Source organism: Schistosoma haematobium, chromosome 1 (genome assembly GCF_000699445.3).
Source record: "Schistosoma haematobium chromosome 1, whole genome shotgun sequence".
Lineage (NCBI taxonomy): Eukaryota > Metazoa > Platyhelminthes > Trematoda > Strigeidida > Schistosomatidae > Schistosoma > Schistosoma haematobium.
The window spans coordinates 13523574-13540839 of NC_067196.1; the positions used below are offsets into that span (position 1 = coordinate 13523574).

The window sequence follows — 17266 nt, forward strand, 5'->3', positions numbered from 1 at the left end:
AAACTAGTTAGTGTATCATGTATCGATTTATATTCAATAATTTTGATGTTAGATTATATTTCCTTGAAAAAGTATGGACCGAATTTACAAGAGAAACATTGAATTTACTTAAAATTCAATCAGAGATTTTAAGAATATAGTCTCATTAATATAAAGCCTAATGTGTGGAAGATCAAAACTGTGAAAAGTTGTACTTTTATGCTATTTTTGGCTGTTTTAAAACTGATTTAACACAGATTATTATGGAATATACGAGAATGAGCACTGTAAATTTTGTGTTGCTTACTTGTTACGTTTCTTTTGAATTACATTTGCATTGAATACGAAAGCAATTTTTTTATTCATACGTTATGCTGAAAGCGTATCCCATAGGATTCCCATATTTTATATTTGTTTCATGAAATCACCCTAGTTAAACCACCACTAAGAATCAAAAACCGCTTGACTGAAGCTTCGTCTTGGTATGGGGTTAATCATCAGAACGTACCCGTGATCACCGTCATGGGATCAAATAAAAGATCTGTGATTTCGCGCCCGGACCCTTAACCTCCAAACGAGGGGAGTCGGGATTCAGCGGTTTACATGTCTAACCTCAACCAATTCACGATATTATGTGACTACTTTCCAATATCAACTCATGTGCTAACTTAATTTCCCATGCACAAATACAGAGGGTAAATTGTTGGAAAAGGTACAAAGAAAAATGGTCAAAGAAAGCTACCCGTCTTGTCAAATAGAAAGACTAGCTGAGACTTAATCACGATCTACAAAATACCGAATAATAACTTTTTTCTGATGTCCTCAATTTATTTGTCTCTCAGAACAGAGGATTTACCAGGATACTCCAATATCCTAATCAACTACTTGTCTGGTGGCTACTGACTTTTCTATCGAATCAACAGGCAGCGGAACGACTTACAACTCAACACGTGGATGAATTTTTAATCAATCGATTTATTCAAAATAAAGTTCGATCAGCTGGAGACTTTCTGTAGCCAGGTGTAGTGAAGTCACCTCAGCCTCCTTTACTTCTCAAACTTAAATTGTGACAAATGTTGTCACAGTAGTCTTTATGTATTTATTCGCTATTTCTTCCTAACCTTGAGTTTTAATTGTTATCCCATAAGTTTCTACTTTTTGATTGCTTTCGTTCTTTTCCAAGTTCTTCAGTTTTCATATTATTAACTTTCTACTGATATATAGGTGTGAAGTCTTAGTATCTGTTTTCAACTCCACTTGGAATCGATGAGGAATGATGAGATGATTTCCTTGATTAAATCTGAATAGTTTCGCAGACTTAATTGCATTAATGAATAACGGAATACAGTAAGTTAAATTTGAAAATGTTTTTGGATACATACATTTCATAAATCTGTTAATTCAGACAGACAATAAGAAGCGTAGGAGAAAAACACACCTATTGTTATCTTTGATCAGTGTACATACGTACCAAGTTCTGGACTGCTCATTTATAGCTGACCGATTGAGTGTATCAAATCAAAATAAATTTCGTGCTTAAACGCATCAGGTCCACGTCAATATCATGAGTTTGTGACAGTAAACTAATGGTCCATATGAAATAAATGATTGTATGACCCTAGTGAAGTATGCTAGAAGGTCATTAAACTATTGTTCATAAATATACACTTAAAATATTCTATCAAATGAATTTTATAATAAATCTGTCTAATATGTATAAAAATCTAATGATAAATTAGGAGAAAATAGTATAATGAGGATTTACAATATAAATACATACCTGCTGGTAATGGCTTGCCATTTTTATACCACTCAACAATCAATGTACTATCACCAGCCGGACGTACACGAGCAGTTATATTAGCTGGTTCACCTTCTGCTATGGTTAGTTGGCCTACAGGATGGACAACAAACTGTGGTGAACCAGATGAGTCAATACCATCTATGCTAACCGAATTACGCATTGGCTAAATTAAAACAAAAACAATCAGTTGAATTAGATTGTAAAAAAATTTACAACGTTAGTGTACGTAAAAGTAATAAATCATATTTATATAAACAGAACTGGTTCATAAGCGAATCATGAGTGGAATGCGTGTGATTCTATAAAATATGTATATTCTCAACTTCTTAGTAATTCTGAACTATCAGGTAATATCTCCCTAATAATTTTCTTTATCTATTTTTTCTTCATCTGCTTTTCATGCATCATCGTGTTACGACTATTGAATTATAAACATAAATCTTTACTTATCACGTAATAACTGTCTACACTAACATGGAACATAATCTTTATAATATAAGTATTCATCGGGTTCTTTGGTAACGATTCTACAACAAAACAAAACTAGGATGTAAAGTTCATGATGAAGGTAGCTGACACTAGTTTCGATATAGTCATATGAAGTAATTTATTGAACGTACTTAGTGAATATGTTTTTGCAAATTTACATTATTTTGTTTCAGATATTTTTTATCAATGAAACTATAAACGAATTAACTAACTATAATTAACAGAAATTGTAGAAGAATATAACATATGTAGGCAAATGAATTGGTGGGTCATCCCATTATTTATTTCCTAAACATTAATATTGCAATTCATATGAATAAGAATTTTAAACTGATGATCTTCATCAATCAGTCAGCTACAAAATAAGACTAGGTACATATATTCATCGGTCTAAGTTGTTACACCCCATTAGCACAACAAGATAAATACCAAATTCATAGAAGTAGTTACTTCAATGGTAATAATTTATAAAAGAGAGATTGTGTATAAGTATACAATACAGGAAGAAAGCAAATTAATTCGTAGAAAGAGAAGTATAAAACCATTTTAGTCTCACAATTTAAGGGAAGACAAAGAGTGTATACACTGACGCCATTGTGATCGATTCTGATCTAAAGTAATTGATTTACATACTCAGATAAATAACATGAATTGATGAATATGAGAAGTAAAAGAATTGAAAATCTGTTGCTTGAAAATACAAACTGATCATATTTGCATCATTATGAACAGTTAAGAATCAGTTTACAAGAAATGTAAAAAAATATTAGGCAAAATGATGATTAATTAATTGTATTGGATGTGTAATTGGTACATGAAATAAGTTTATGCCAATTTATTTAATGTAAATTAAAAATGATCTAATGACATATAAAGGTGAAGAACTATAGGACAGAAATTGGAGTATGTAAAAGTTACGGAGGCTGTCGAGTTACATATACAAAAAGAAAAAAAAGTACTGATGGCAAGGAGATTTGATGATTCAGAGAATATTATACAGCAAAGTGTAGGTCGTACTTGTTATATCCCGACAAGAATAATGATTGGTAACTGTTGGGATCTGTTTAGAGATTAATACTATACATTTATTTTTATTTATAATTGTTAAGCAACTAAACTATGTATATTCATATTCCTCTTATTATAAGCTTTATTTTGACCTATGGATTATTATTATACAATTTACTGTTCTTACGTTATGCTCATTTTATTAATTACAGTCACAGCCATTTTCTGGCTTGATCTTGTACAAATGTAATTATCTATTTTTTATGTGGTCTGTTTGGCTTGTATATAAACCAATTATGTTTGAAATATATTATTCATATAGCGGAGGCTGAAATTGATTTTCTGGGTTCAACAGGCAGGGATAGCGGGAAAAGGATCAATCAGGACTCTAGGCTGTTTTTACAGGTGTATGCTTCATTAGTTGGTCGTATATGTCCGCGTATCTAAATTTGGCAATCGTATTCGCAGTAATCGTAAAGTTAAGGAAATAACAGTACTATCATGCTAATCATGAGGCCATTGCAAAACGGGCAAAAGAATATAATCATGTTTCAGATAAAGTTCAAGGTAGATACAACGGTCTATATTGTACCAAAATATAATATTGAATAAAGCCATTATTATTATTAGTAATAATAACAATAACACAAAACAAGTAATCAGTAAAATACAAGCTCAAGCAGCTTCATCAACAGAAGTGACACATTAAAATGGTATCTACTCATTTGTCATATACAGTGTTAGTCCAATTTGTATCTGTGATTCAGATGAAGTAGATAATTCGGAGCGCGCGATATAACCATTAGGCCTTTTTATCAAATACAAGTCCATTGGATGCAGTACAAAATTCACTGACTGAGTACGAAACAAATGTGACAGGGGAGAATCTTTTTTCCACAGGATAGTGAATCGGAGAAGAAATTCATTTTGATGTTTTCTAAAACTTAGAATGTAGAGATTTTGGAAACATAACGCCATAGATACGTCGATAGAACATTTAGGAACCCGCCTCCATACTCATACCTAGACGATTCATACTACAAAATGCTACACGATCATTTCCTTGGTTTACATTTTGATAAACGGAAAAATTAGGAATTTGTATTTGTGTTCCTTCAACTATTTGAATGAACTTTGAATTCATTAAATATCATAAATGATTAGAAATATTCAGTTTTAACGGTATTTCGAAAATTATATTCAAATTCAGTACAAAATGGTTGCTTGTTCCACTTGAATTAATGTATATGGTGGAGACTGCAGCAATCACCATACCTTCAACGTCCTACAACAGTTGAAAATCGTTCTTTGCAGAACCGTTGTTTGACAACATTAGTTAATGCACTAGTCACAGATGCTACATCTGCATATGACAGTAACGGAGTTGACATCCTACGTAGGGATTAAAGTAAAAATTAGTGTTCGCGAATTATTCTAAAGAGAGTTAGGTCGGCGAACAAACAAGACTCGAAGATCCTACTGATATAACTTTTCAAAGCGTACTGTGAAACATCTATATTCCTGATTAGAATAATTTCTGTAATACAGAAAACAGGGTAGATGGATGGCATAGAGGCTTTAGTCAACTAGTTAGTCTTACTCTTCTAAACGTATGGAAAATGATTAGTACTCTAGGAAAGGAACAGGGACTAACTGGGATGATACCCGAAGAGTTTGTGATAGAAGTCCAGCAACAGCATATATGAAAGAGGTTCAAGAAGATAACAGTATAGAATAACCTGGTAGTAAACGATTATGAAAACAAATTGATTACTAGACTATTTAGGCAGAATATTAAGGACGTTTAAATCGCCTATTTAGACATGTAAAACTGTTATAAAAATTGTATTGTAGATATACACAATTACAAGCACATTGTAAGAAAAAGTGTTAGTAGAATATTCTGACTAGTATATACTATATCGTGTATTGAAGCTTCAACAATCTATTACTTCTTAAACGAGGTTATATTTTGTTGTGATAATTCTTTTACATAACGAATAATTCAACCGAAATGATTGAACAAATGAAAAACACTAGTTCTTTGTATAAATTATCCTACAACGAAGTAATCTTGGACATCAATTATATAGTTACTGATTATTTGAAGGTTTTCAACTATTTCAGCACACACGTTAGATCATAAAAGGGACTATGTTATGATGAAATAATTGATACCTTTGTAGAAAATCATGTTCCATAAAATTAGTTATGTTTTGCACTTTCGTATGTAAATATCGCCAGGAAAAAAACTCACAGAGCTTAGCATAACATCAATTTGTAATTTGTTTATCCGCTTATTTCAGTAATTATTTAGAATCAGAGAAGGGTTTTGTGGATATTATAGTAATTTAATAGTTGAATTCATGAGTCAATTGAAGCTAGACCACCATGGAAAACCTGGAAGCAGTGGACGACCGTTTCGTCCTAGTATGGGACTCTTCAGCAGTGCGCATCTACGATACCGATTCGCTTCCAGGTTTTACATAGTTTTCAGGCTTCAGTTGACTAATGAATTCAACTATTAAACTAATAAGAAGTATGTTGATTAAAATATATATTTACATAAGTTATTAAAAGATAAACGAATAAGCTTCACATTTCTAGTCCTACAATTTACAGTGGATTTTATAATTAGTTAATTATTCCTCCATTTTAATTGAATATTTCCTTGTCAAATTTCTATTTTACAAATGATTATAAAAAAAATACACAAGGTTATTCAATTAAGTAAAAGTACCTCCTAAGTGGTATTCATTACAAAGTGATATTGTCTTTGTTGTATCATCGAACTCCTTCTTCATTAGTAATTATATAATTCGTCCTAGAGTATGAGTCTGCTTGACAAATTACTAATAAATGTAAGTTATTTTAATATTTTCTAAAGAATAACTATTGAATGATTCATGTGAACATAACTGATATTCTGTTTCCTTCTTAACTAATGAGAATATCAACGGTTCCCTTATAGAGAAATATCTGTGGAACTAACTAATTAACTATTCATCATATACAGTCAATTAATAAACAATTATCGATATATATCGACTTATCAAAAAGTATCAAATCTAAATATAGTTTAATTATCGAAATTATATTCAATGTTACTACTTACCAGTGATTTGACCTTAATTTGTTTTGACTGACCACCAGAAGGTATACGTCTGGGTACTTGTTGATCAAATCCTTGACTAGATACAATAGGTGGTAAAGTATTCTGTGTGTTGAACTGATTAGTTTGAACTTGTTGATAAGTTTGAACTGGCTGTTGTTGTTGTTGATAATATTGTTGTCTTTCTCTGTTATCAATTACTTGATTATTAGCTTGTGCACTCCAAGTGGATTGTGCAACTTGTGTTGGTTTCTGTTCAACTTGATTAAAATTAGTTTGTGAAGTGTAAGGTTGTGCTAGTGATTGAGGTTTTGATTGAATTTGAGAATAAACTTGTTGATTTTGCACTTGAAACTGGGGAGTTTGTGAAGGTGGTAGAGGATTTGACACGTGTTGAAATCTTGATGCCTGATTAAAATTCTGCTGGCCTGTTTGATTAACCTGATAACCGGGCTGAACGCTGATTGGCTGGGACGAAGGTGTTAGCTGATTGGTTGGCTGAAAGGATAATGCGCCTGTGTTAGCCTGTGGTGTAAATTGTGCTTGAGTTGGATAGGCAGTTCCTGGAGGAGCGTAAGACTGACTGGCTGGTCTTGCATATACCACTTGACCTGCTTGCTGTTGTGTTTCTGGATGGTAAGGTTGCTGTAGCGGTAATTGCTGCTGAGTTTGTCCAGACTGACCGAAGTAAATGACATTTGGTTGAGTGTTGTAAGAAGGTTGCGAATTAATCTGACTTACAGGATAAGCATTCAGTTGCTCCATGTTTGTAGTTTGCAAAGGAGTTGCAACAACTCGATACTGTTGCGGTTGTTGAGACTGTTGAATTTGCTGTCGATACTGAGTTGGCTGCATTTGAGATGCCTGACTAGAACCAATTGTGAAAACTTGGGGTTGCGCAAAATTTTGAAAACCTGTTTTATTAAAGTTGTTATCAGGTTGTCCAACTCCTGTCTGACTGGGATAAGCATAAAATGGGGGTGATTGACTTTGTTGCGTTGCATAATTATAAGCATTTGTGTGAGTGGATTGTTGTGGGGATACTGATGTTGGATAGGCACCATATGCTGGTTGAGCCAAGTTGACTTGGGCTCTCGAAAGATTAAGCACTTTAGTTGATGTTGTCATATTACCACTCTGAGGACTTATTTGAGAAGGTGGCTGGTACGCCATACCAACGTCTGCTGATGCCATGATTATCGTCACCGAAATCCAAAGAAACAACACTACCGTATCCAAATAACCGAAATACTAAAAACTTATAATTCAACTTATGTCCTCAGAATAAGTGAAACAATCGAAGCTATGTTAAAAGTAGTTTGTTTTTGTTTTTCCCAGTTTATTTATAAAGCACAGATTGGTTACTATAATGAAACCCAATCTAGTTAACCTATAAATTTGGTTTAAAATTGCCTACGCACTTTTGTTTCTAACGATTGTGGGTGTAGTAAAATCAAATTCATATATAAACATGTAAATGTGTTGATTGACACTGAAATACTCTGTTGCAATTTTTAAACAGTCCATGCTTTTTTTATGTAGAAAGATCGGTTGAATACATTTCAGTAAGGGGTTGACTATAGAATTAATTCATTATATCACTATATTTATGTTAATATTGACCTTCTTGTCACAAATACTTCAACAAACGTGGGTGTATCATATGACAGTTAATGTAATAGGTTGCTTCAATAATATCTTTTTCTCTTTTTAAGATTAATCTACATTTCAGTTTTTAGATACCTGGAAAATCACTTTCAATCTGAAAGTCAATAAGCAAGTTAAGCCTTCCTGTCAATAAAAAAAATCTAAGCTTATTATTCCAATATCGCCATGTATAAACTTTCTTATGAATAGTCTTAAACTAAAACGTTAATTTTTGTCGAAATTAATTTTTGATGACCAGTAAATAGTTGTAAAAAACGGAGAAAGATTGAAGGTTTTCATGGTGTAGCTTACGAAGTGTAATTAAAACTCAATAGAAAATAGATAATCATTTATTGAATACAATGCATTAATATGCGTTCTTTAGAACTAATACCATTTCCATATTTACGGGTCAGATAAATTCCAATGGTAATTTTAGTGCAACTATATAAGACGAAAAGTTCCCAGTATCAATTGATGATTATAAGAGTGTGTAATGTTGAATAGTTCCAGATTAAGATTAAATGACTAACTGACTAGTGTTTCTATATTTTCATTGGTCCTCCAGGTTTTAGTTATCCCACTGGTTTTAGTTACCTCCCCAAAGAAGTGGAAATGAGCTTTGAGAATACAGTACCACAGGACACTGGAGAATATGTGTATTTAGGGAATAGTATACCAGTACAGTGTTCATTGTAGACATATTCTTATTGACCTACACTACTCTTTTCCTATCACGTTTGGAATCTTTTATCTAAGCCAAAAGCTTTGATAAGCTACTACTAATAAGTAGCTTCATATGGATATATACAAATGCAGGTGTCAAAGATACATACATTCCCGAGGTATACATATAGGCATAGATGGGCACAGTTGCTAGAATGCTGTACATGTAATTACGGAAAACGTAGGAATGTCCACATCTCCCACAAATACACATATGTATAGAAGTTTTCACTAGCAAGTTTACGCGATATATGCATATATAGAATGCGTAAGCTAGGCCCCATAAATTCTATAGTATACAAATAGGCATAGATGCGAACGACCTTGGCCCTCAATCCCAGAAGCATTTGCACTGAATGAACATAAAGTATTCAAATCAGTATGTAAGTCACCATGGGCGATGTGCTCACTTCACGTTCTTACCACAAGTCTGTTTTAGTATCGACCACTGTGCACTAGTTACGTTACAGCTTATTTTTTACTCTCTTTCCCGCACGTGCCATACCTTATAGGCCCTTTCAGACTAGTGTGTTCAGGTACCCAAAGGGAAATTTTCTTTAGCGCCTCAGTCGTGGTCCCAATTCAATAAGAGCTCTCTTCTCATTCAATCAAGGTTAAGACAGAGCGGGTGATTAGTCTGATCTCCAGCTGACTATAGATTAGTTGGTCAGCCTGGTCTCCTCAGTGCCTTTTCTGTTAGTTTATGGGGAAAAAGATCACCCACTATCTAGGGGGCACGACGCCGAAGTGCAAGTCGAACTTTGACCCCCCATTGGCGATCCGTTTAATCTCAATTTGAAATGTAAATTAATTGAAAATGAATAATCTCTAAGAACCGCACTATACTGATGATTGAGTAAATCTATCGTATGTGACTCAAATTCTACATCAGCTAATAGAATAATTTCTGTATTCTGTTAATTAGTAATTCTGTCAACTTGATAACAAAATACACCTCACATAAAATCTAAGGCATAGATTCAATTAGCTGTTACTTTTTACAAGAGATTGATATAATCTTTCCCTAGAAGTGTTCTAGTAGTAATGTGATATCTAGGTTGTAATCGTCCCAGACGAACCTTACTATGAAGTACCTTAGAAAACCAGAGCTCACCAGACAGTTGTTTTACATTAGTACTAGACTTTTTAACAGTGCAAACTTACGACCATATGATGAGTCGAAGCTGAGACTTTTAAAGCACACGGAGAACAATTAGTCATTAAACCATTGAGTTGGCATCCAAAGATACACATATCAAGTTGAGTAGACTCGAGGCTTAAATTCACGACAATTTAATGGATCAGTAACGACTATTTTACTACTGATATAGTTAAATGTTGACAAACAAAGTCGAATGAGTGATCATTGATGTTTTCATATGAATTACGTATTGTGAAAGTTTAAATTGACATTCTGATTTCATCTGATCACATTTTGCTAGACATAGTGTTACTGATTGATATTGGTTTTTAACACCAATCAAACAAATCTTTAGTTGTCGTTGAAAGTGAGGTTATTAAATTTTGTGACCTAAAACTAGAGATAAGGTGTGATGAGTACTGAATTGAAAGTAATTCTAATAATTATGCAATCTAATGTTTTACGAACGAATAATCATAACTTTTAGTGAGAGTAGTTCAACGGGAAGAAATTATAAACGAGATGCCTCATTGGTCTCTCAATTTTAAAACTGAAAGTATTCGGTACTCATAATTCGATCTATCTTCCGTCATCAGTAATCACCATGCTAATGCATGTATAAGGTCGATTCATCTTCTAAATACTAATGGACAATAATCTCAACAACTATAAACGCTCAACTTAGTGTCAATGTTATCGAGATCAAGTTAAGTCATACAAAGAAATCTTGGCGTGCCGCTGCAACAAATAAATACCTATTCCAATTAAATCTCAACGTATAAACAAAGGTATTCTGACATTTATTAAAATGTTTTAAATGCTGTTAAGACAAGTACTTTTGGGATAATAAATTGACGACCAATAAATGGAATGTTTTGTGTTGGGTAAGCTATTATTCATAATGAATCTTCAATCATTTAAGTGAGTCCGCAATGACGAGTAACCAACTAAAAAAAACTAATCAGGATAATTGGCAGGACTATACCATCCTGATGACCTTCAGCGATTCTAAGAGTGATGTTGAGAACAACCAATTAGAAAATGATCAACCAGAATGCAGCTTTTTGTGAAAGCTATGTAAAGTACTAAAGAATGTCGAAATCGCAGACTTAATAGCATTGACACAGGTAATCAATCTGAAAATTCACAAAACCCTGAACTCGTTAACCGTAGCTCCTAACTCTAAAACTATCGAACGCTGAATCTCTGTAGAACTGATACCATTGCACCCCGAAAACACGAGTTACATCTTCTAGATTTGTTGCAGTTGTGACTTAAGTTCTGATAATTCATTCAATCATTATTTGTAGAGACAGAAGCTTTAAGTCGGCAAGGAATGTACCATAGTTTATAGATACCTTTGACCAGCATCTTCTGCAGAGTAAAATAATATCGTCCTTCACGTCTCCACTCTCTACGCACTGAAGTTCGTCATTATAGTATAATCTGACCGGTTAGTGTTGCTGACAAAACAAGAGCAATGAATCATCACATTTAAACTACGATGGAATGAATGAATGTGCATTGTTTCAAGACAATATTTAAAAGCGTAATTCGAAAAAGTAAGAGATACAAATTTTCAGCATCATATAATTTAATTATGAGGATTCAAGCAATCTATGGTGATAACAAGTGGTTAGTACAAAGAGTAAATTCGATACCTTTAATTAAAGATCACTCACGATCAAGGAGTTGACAACCGACCTGAGAAACGGTTCAGTGACTTCACTTTCAAAATAATTTCACCGCACAAATATATAAATTAAAAGCTAATTTGAACAGCTGTTGACCATTTCTTATTAACTATACTAGTGATTATATTTTTGCCTATTAAGTATATGTCATTGAATAATCAAATCAGTTCTGTTTTCCAATACAACAGCTGTGTATAATATTACGAATACTGTCAACAACGTTGATCGTATTAAAAGGATAACACATTTTGTTTTTTAATGAACATATAAATGTTTAAAGTGCATTTCAAAACATTATTTGCTATTGAATAACATTGTATTATTCTTTTTTGTATTAAATAAAATCTACATAGATTATAGACAGGGTTGAGAAAAACTGTTGTTCATGATATTTTCAGTCCTATTAATTTCAGATGATATGGAATAGGGCTATCAATGGAATCCAGAAAAGGCGTTTCGTCTCATTTAGGACTCACTTACTGTATGTACTTACATCCCACAGCTGATGCTCGTCCCGGGACTCAAACTCGGAACTATTCTCTCCAAACGCAACTTAGTTATTGACTCCGGATAGCCGTTCAGTTGTTCAATGGGTATGAATCTTAAATTAACTTCTAATATTTCGGATTATCCAGGCAGGTCCAGCTGACAGGTCTCAAATAGGACGAAATGAACATCCTGAATACCACTATATACACATTCCATCTATTCCAAACATCTTCGTACAGTTTGAGATTCTGTCTATTTGAGTAGTAATGAAGCATTGGTAACAATGTTTTATTAAGAATTGTAAGCCCAGGCTTTCCTATGAGTCCTTATAAATCTTTATAATAAGCCAAATAATCCTGATACCTCTAAGAGCTGAGTAGACTAATTTTAAATTTTCGCATAGTGCTTTAAGCAAATGTTTCTCATTGCTATTATGAAAACACCTTTCATTTTACTTTATAACATTTAAACTACAACTGAAAAACTTTTAAACTCAGGAAAGTAACTCATTCAGTAAACTAGGATATTAATTATTACAGTTCCGATACTATTACAGACACAGTTACTAAAAACAAATATAATTTTAAAGTTATATAATTAACCCTAAGAAAGTGAAGTACATTTAAGGGCGTCCAATCAATTGTCTGGATTGATGTAAAATATGTGCCCGGTCGGCGACTGTACATAATGGTCAACTTAATGAAACAAAGCCACAAATGAACAACGACTAGAAAGCAGCACAATCTACCAGAAACATTTATTCATCCTAACAATTTCGCGTATCTTAATATAAATATTTAAAGTTAAATTAACCACAACTGAAAGCAAATTAACTGGAATACGTCTCTAGGAAGCTATGAAGTAAGATTTTATATTCGTTGGTATTTGTGTTAGCAAGAATGATTTGTAATGCTGAAAGTATCAACTCCAAAACACTTTGTTTACAACCTGTAGTTTTAGAAGTAAAATGTCAGGAAACTAATATTTTATAGATTGATCTTACTAAGGAGATACTGATCAACTTGTCTAATTACAAACTGTTGAAATCCGTCCATTCACTAGCTCTTCCTTAGGATATCAAAGGTAGATCACTAATAGATCTTCAACGTCCTACGTTAGTTGTTGACTTAGTTCAGTTTCAAATGAAGTGATGTCACTTATATCCAGTATATTCCAACTTTTGGTAAAAGTAACCATACAGTTATCATTCGGAAGTTCACTGCTGGTATATTTTACCGTAATGATATACCCGTCCATCATAGCATCTGGGGGCCGATATAACGGGGTTAAAGTCAGCATACATATCAATAGACCGGAAAATCAAAACTGACTCAAAAGTCCCAGTTTAGGACTTATAGAGACATTTCAGAAAGCTCTACAATCACGTGATGTAAGCTTTAGTTCTTGATCTGTCCCAAAACAAAAGAAAACACGGTCCCCCAAGAATCAACAAGGAAATTAATTGTTTTTGAAGCAGAAGATACGATGTTACTGGTCACTGTAGGTTTTAACACCACAAAATCAAAACATCACTATAAAACTATCTGAGGTAGATATAAAACCACAAACTATCGGTCTCAAAGGCGATACGTGACTTAATATGTACAAGTTGCAGTTAAGCCTCCGAAGCGCCTTCCTCCAATATAATTTATAGTAACAAAACCTTTCAAAGCATCTCTTCTAAAATGATCAAACTTCAGGTGACAGATTAGGATAAAAAAGAGGCAATGGTCAAATTCTTTGGAAATATATGAACTCACAACCCTCCTCTCAAGACATATTTAGTTCCTGGATAAATGTCACTGGCTATTTTTCTCACTGTAGAAGAAATACAAGACGATATGCATAAAGCACTAAATTATTTAGATGGGAAGAAGTCAACAAGTCTGACGGAATAACTTATAAATTATGTAGTTGATCCTCTTATAGCAACTTTTTGATCTCAATCAGTGTATTCTTTCACTCTGCCCACTAACAAGGCCGAAACGCAATTCTTTAAATTATTGTTCAATAAGCCTGACGAGCATTGTTATAGAAATCTTAGAAAGAATGATCAAAAATCTTTGTGATCTCGGTCAAAAGCAACCAATTATTAAGTAGAGTAAACCACCACCTTAGGAATAATCTATCAAACATAATAAAGCTTCTACTCCCAAGAGAGAGCTCGATAGAAACGCTAAATTTCAGGAACTCTATTGAAAAGGTTTCACATGCTTGGCTTTATTGAAGCTGAAACGATTAGGGATTTCTGGACACTTGCTTGGATGGATTGAAACGTTTCCTCTTGGTCATTGATGGTTAGTATTAATCGACCCAAAAGTCTTTACCAGGAAAGCGGCACATATTGAAGCAATTCGGAGCTCAGTGTCAGATCTATTAATATTTATTCTACGTTTTAGCTCATTTTGGCATATAGTCAAATCTCACGGATTACATTCATGTTAACTCGTTTTTATCCATAAATCATGAAAACGGATTACATTACAAAATAAATTGAATGCAGTTGCAGTAAACTGAAGAAAACTAGAGAGACTGTTAATTATCCTACTGAGCTATTGTTTAGAACTACTCAGCAACGGAAACCTACGAAATCACATTGGATTCATTTCAATACCTTCATTTTATGAAGTTAATGAGACTCCTACAACTTGAAGAACCATTTCCGATGAAATTAATTTAAATATTTTATATGTATTTATCTAACAGTTGATTAATATTTATTTAATTGTAAGTTTTGATTTGACTTGTTAGATGTTACGAGATCTTTTAGTTGAGTCTGTCAGTGTTATATCTGCCGATATGCTTAACTGACTTCCGCTTTGTATGAGAAATCCTAAACACAAAGACTATTTCACTGGTTGAAATCATGAGTCGATTGAAGCTAGATCACCATGAAAAACCTGGAAGCACTGGACGGCCGTTTCGTCCCGGTATGGGACTCCTCAGCAGTGAGCATTCAAGATCCCGCACCCCGCGGGATTCGAACCCAGAACCTACTGGTTTCGCTCGCGACCACTGAGCCGGCATCCAACGGTGTTAATGTCTAACGTCAACCAATCCACGAAGTTGCGCTACCGTACACCATTGTCTTCAGTGAGTTCCTATCTCACAACAGACCTGGTTGAACTCCACTGGTAACGACTTCTCACTAGAACACCAGGAGTGTCTCCTGGATTTCAACCAGTGAAATTTCTAAAAAATCTCCACAAAACCCATTCTGATAATAAAGACTATTGATAAGGATTTATTTGACCCCTAAAATAGATCACTTTTATGTGATTTATTTACGATCAGATTTACATAAACCGAACTGACTAGTATTTAACATCGATTAATCAATAAGTTACTGAGTGAATACAATGTTTACAATGTAATACAATTTGTTATCAGTGACTAATAGATATAAGAAATTGACTAAGTAATGTATTTATTCCATCTGATGACGTAATTATATGTAATAGACAATTAGAAAAAAAAATTCAATCTTATATTATCATTCACACTCCAATCGATTTATTTATTGCTCACTAAATCACTTTTATCGTTGATCAATTTACAGCTAATTAATTATAAATATATTATTCTGTGGTATATTGTTGGTATTTCTGATGTACCAGTCTATGGATTGAAGGTGGGTAGATTTTGTATTAAGCTGTTGATCCTTGACGTTCGTGGGCTGATTTTTAGTAAACGTAAGAGAAATTCACGACACTCCAACTCTCACGATGAACACAACAGCGTCAATTATAGCTGAAAGTCAATGATCTGTATATTTCCAGCTTCAATTGAACAGTTAGTGATAACAAACTAGAACAAAATAGCTTTTTTGTAATCTTTTGTAATCTAACTATGGTGTGGGCGCAGTCATCTCTCACATTTTTTCTAATGAGTCTGAAAAAGCTATCTCTCACACTGCCAGATCTTTGACAACGACCGAAAGGAACTATAGTCAAACTGAGAAATGTATTATTTTATTTTATTTTAACACATAGATATTGGTGCAAGGAGGCACCAAATACATATGCGCTACACAGATCTCATTTGATATGTGTGAGGGGTGTGATACTGCTCGGGTGCCTAAACCGAAGCAGGTGATTTTCTTAGGGGGCCACACCCGGAGCCTTCGACATGGTCTGATCCACGAGGCAGTGGAGCATCGTAAGGAGATGGTAGCCGGTGACCAATAATTGGTCCATACGCCATTTGTTCCCTCTGGGTACTGGAGCCCATGGGCACCATTGGTTTGTAATCAGGGTTTTCCAACTCCCCTAGGTGGACTCTCCATGTCCACCAACCCGGTTAAAGCGCCAGACATTGGCTTTTCGTCCCCTCAATTTCGTAAACAACACCCGCGGTGCGAGAAGGCAGTGAGTAGGACTTCCCTGGCAGAGGCTATATACGCTTGGCCATGTGAGAACATTTGGAGAGGGAGAGCGGACTCTCCCCACTCTTGGCCGTACCAGGGCTCTTGGGGGCCGAAAGGAACAATAGTCAAATTGAAAAAGAAGCCCTATCAATTATCTTTACAGTGAAAAAAATTCCACAAGATGATATATAGTCGACATTTTACCCTAATAACAGACCATAAGCCACTACTTGCAGTTTTTGGGTCAAAGAAAGGAATTCCTGTTCATACAGCTAACCGACTTCAACGATGGGCAGCCACACTTCTGGGTTACGACTTCAAGATCAAGTATCAGTCTACTACCGCCTTCGGGCAAGCTGACGCATTGTCAAGATTAATAGGCTCCCAATCAAAACCCCCAGAGGAGACTCTTGTAGCAAATATAAAAGCTGAGAAAGATGTTCATCGCGTATTGGATGACGCAATCAATGAACTCCCAGTAAACTTTGAAACTATTAAGAAGACCACTGAAAGTGATAAGACATTGAGCACGCTTAAATGGTATCTCTCGACCAAATGGCCAAACAATCGCCTTGATGAAGAACTTTTGCAATATTTTCGTCGACGGGACTCACTAGTGGTTGTCGACTCATGTATTATGTTCGGTGATCGAATTGTTATTCCGAAGTTATTACGTCACAAGGTTCTCAAGCAGTTTCACAATGGCCATCCTGGAATCAATAAAATCAAATCGTTGGCTCGTAGTTATGCTTATTGGCCGTCAGTGGACAAATATATCGAGAATAAATGCCGCAACTGTCCATCATGTATT

The 17266-nt window shown here is 34.3% G+C and overlaps 1 protein-coding gene across 3 annotated transcripts in view; it reads right to left on the reverse strand.

Moving 5' to 3' along the window:
• SAAL1_1 (Protein saal1) overlaps nt 1–7708 on the reverse strand; it is a gene marked incomplete at its 3' end in the record, with an annotated part of 34473 nt that extends 26765 nt beyond the window's left edge. For all 3 annotated transcript variants that reach the window (XM_051210623.1, XM_012942497.2, XM_051210622.1), the window contains exons 1-2: nt 6396–7708; nt 1760–1946 (exon numbers count right to left, since the gene is read on the reverse strand). In XM_051210623.1, the coding sequence (XP_051073185.1) occupies nt 1760–1946; nt 6396–7586 (1378 nt within the window). In that variant the 5' untranslated portion in view covers nt 7587–7708. The remainder of the gene's footprint in view (nt 1–1759; nt 1947–6395) is intronic.
• Nucleotides 7709–17266: the final 9558 nt, after the last annotated feature.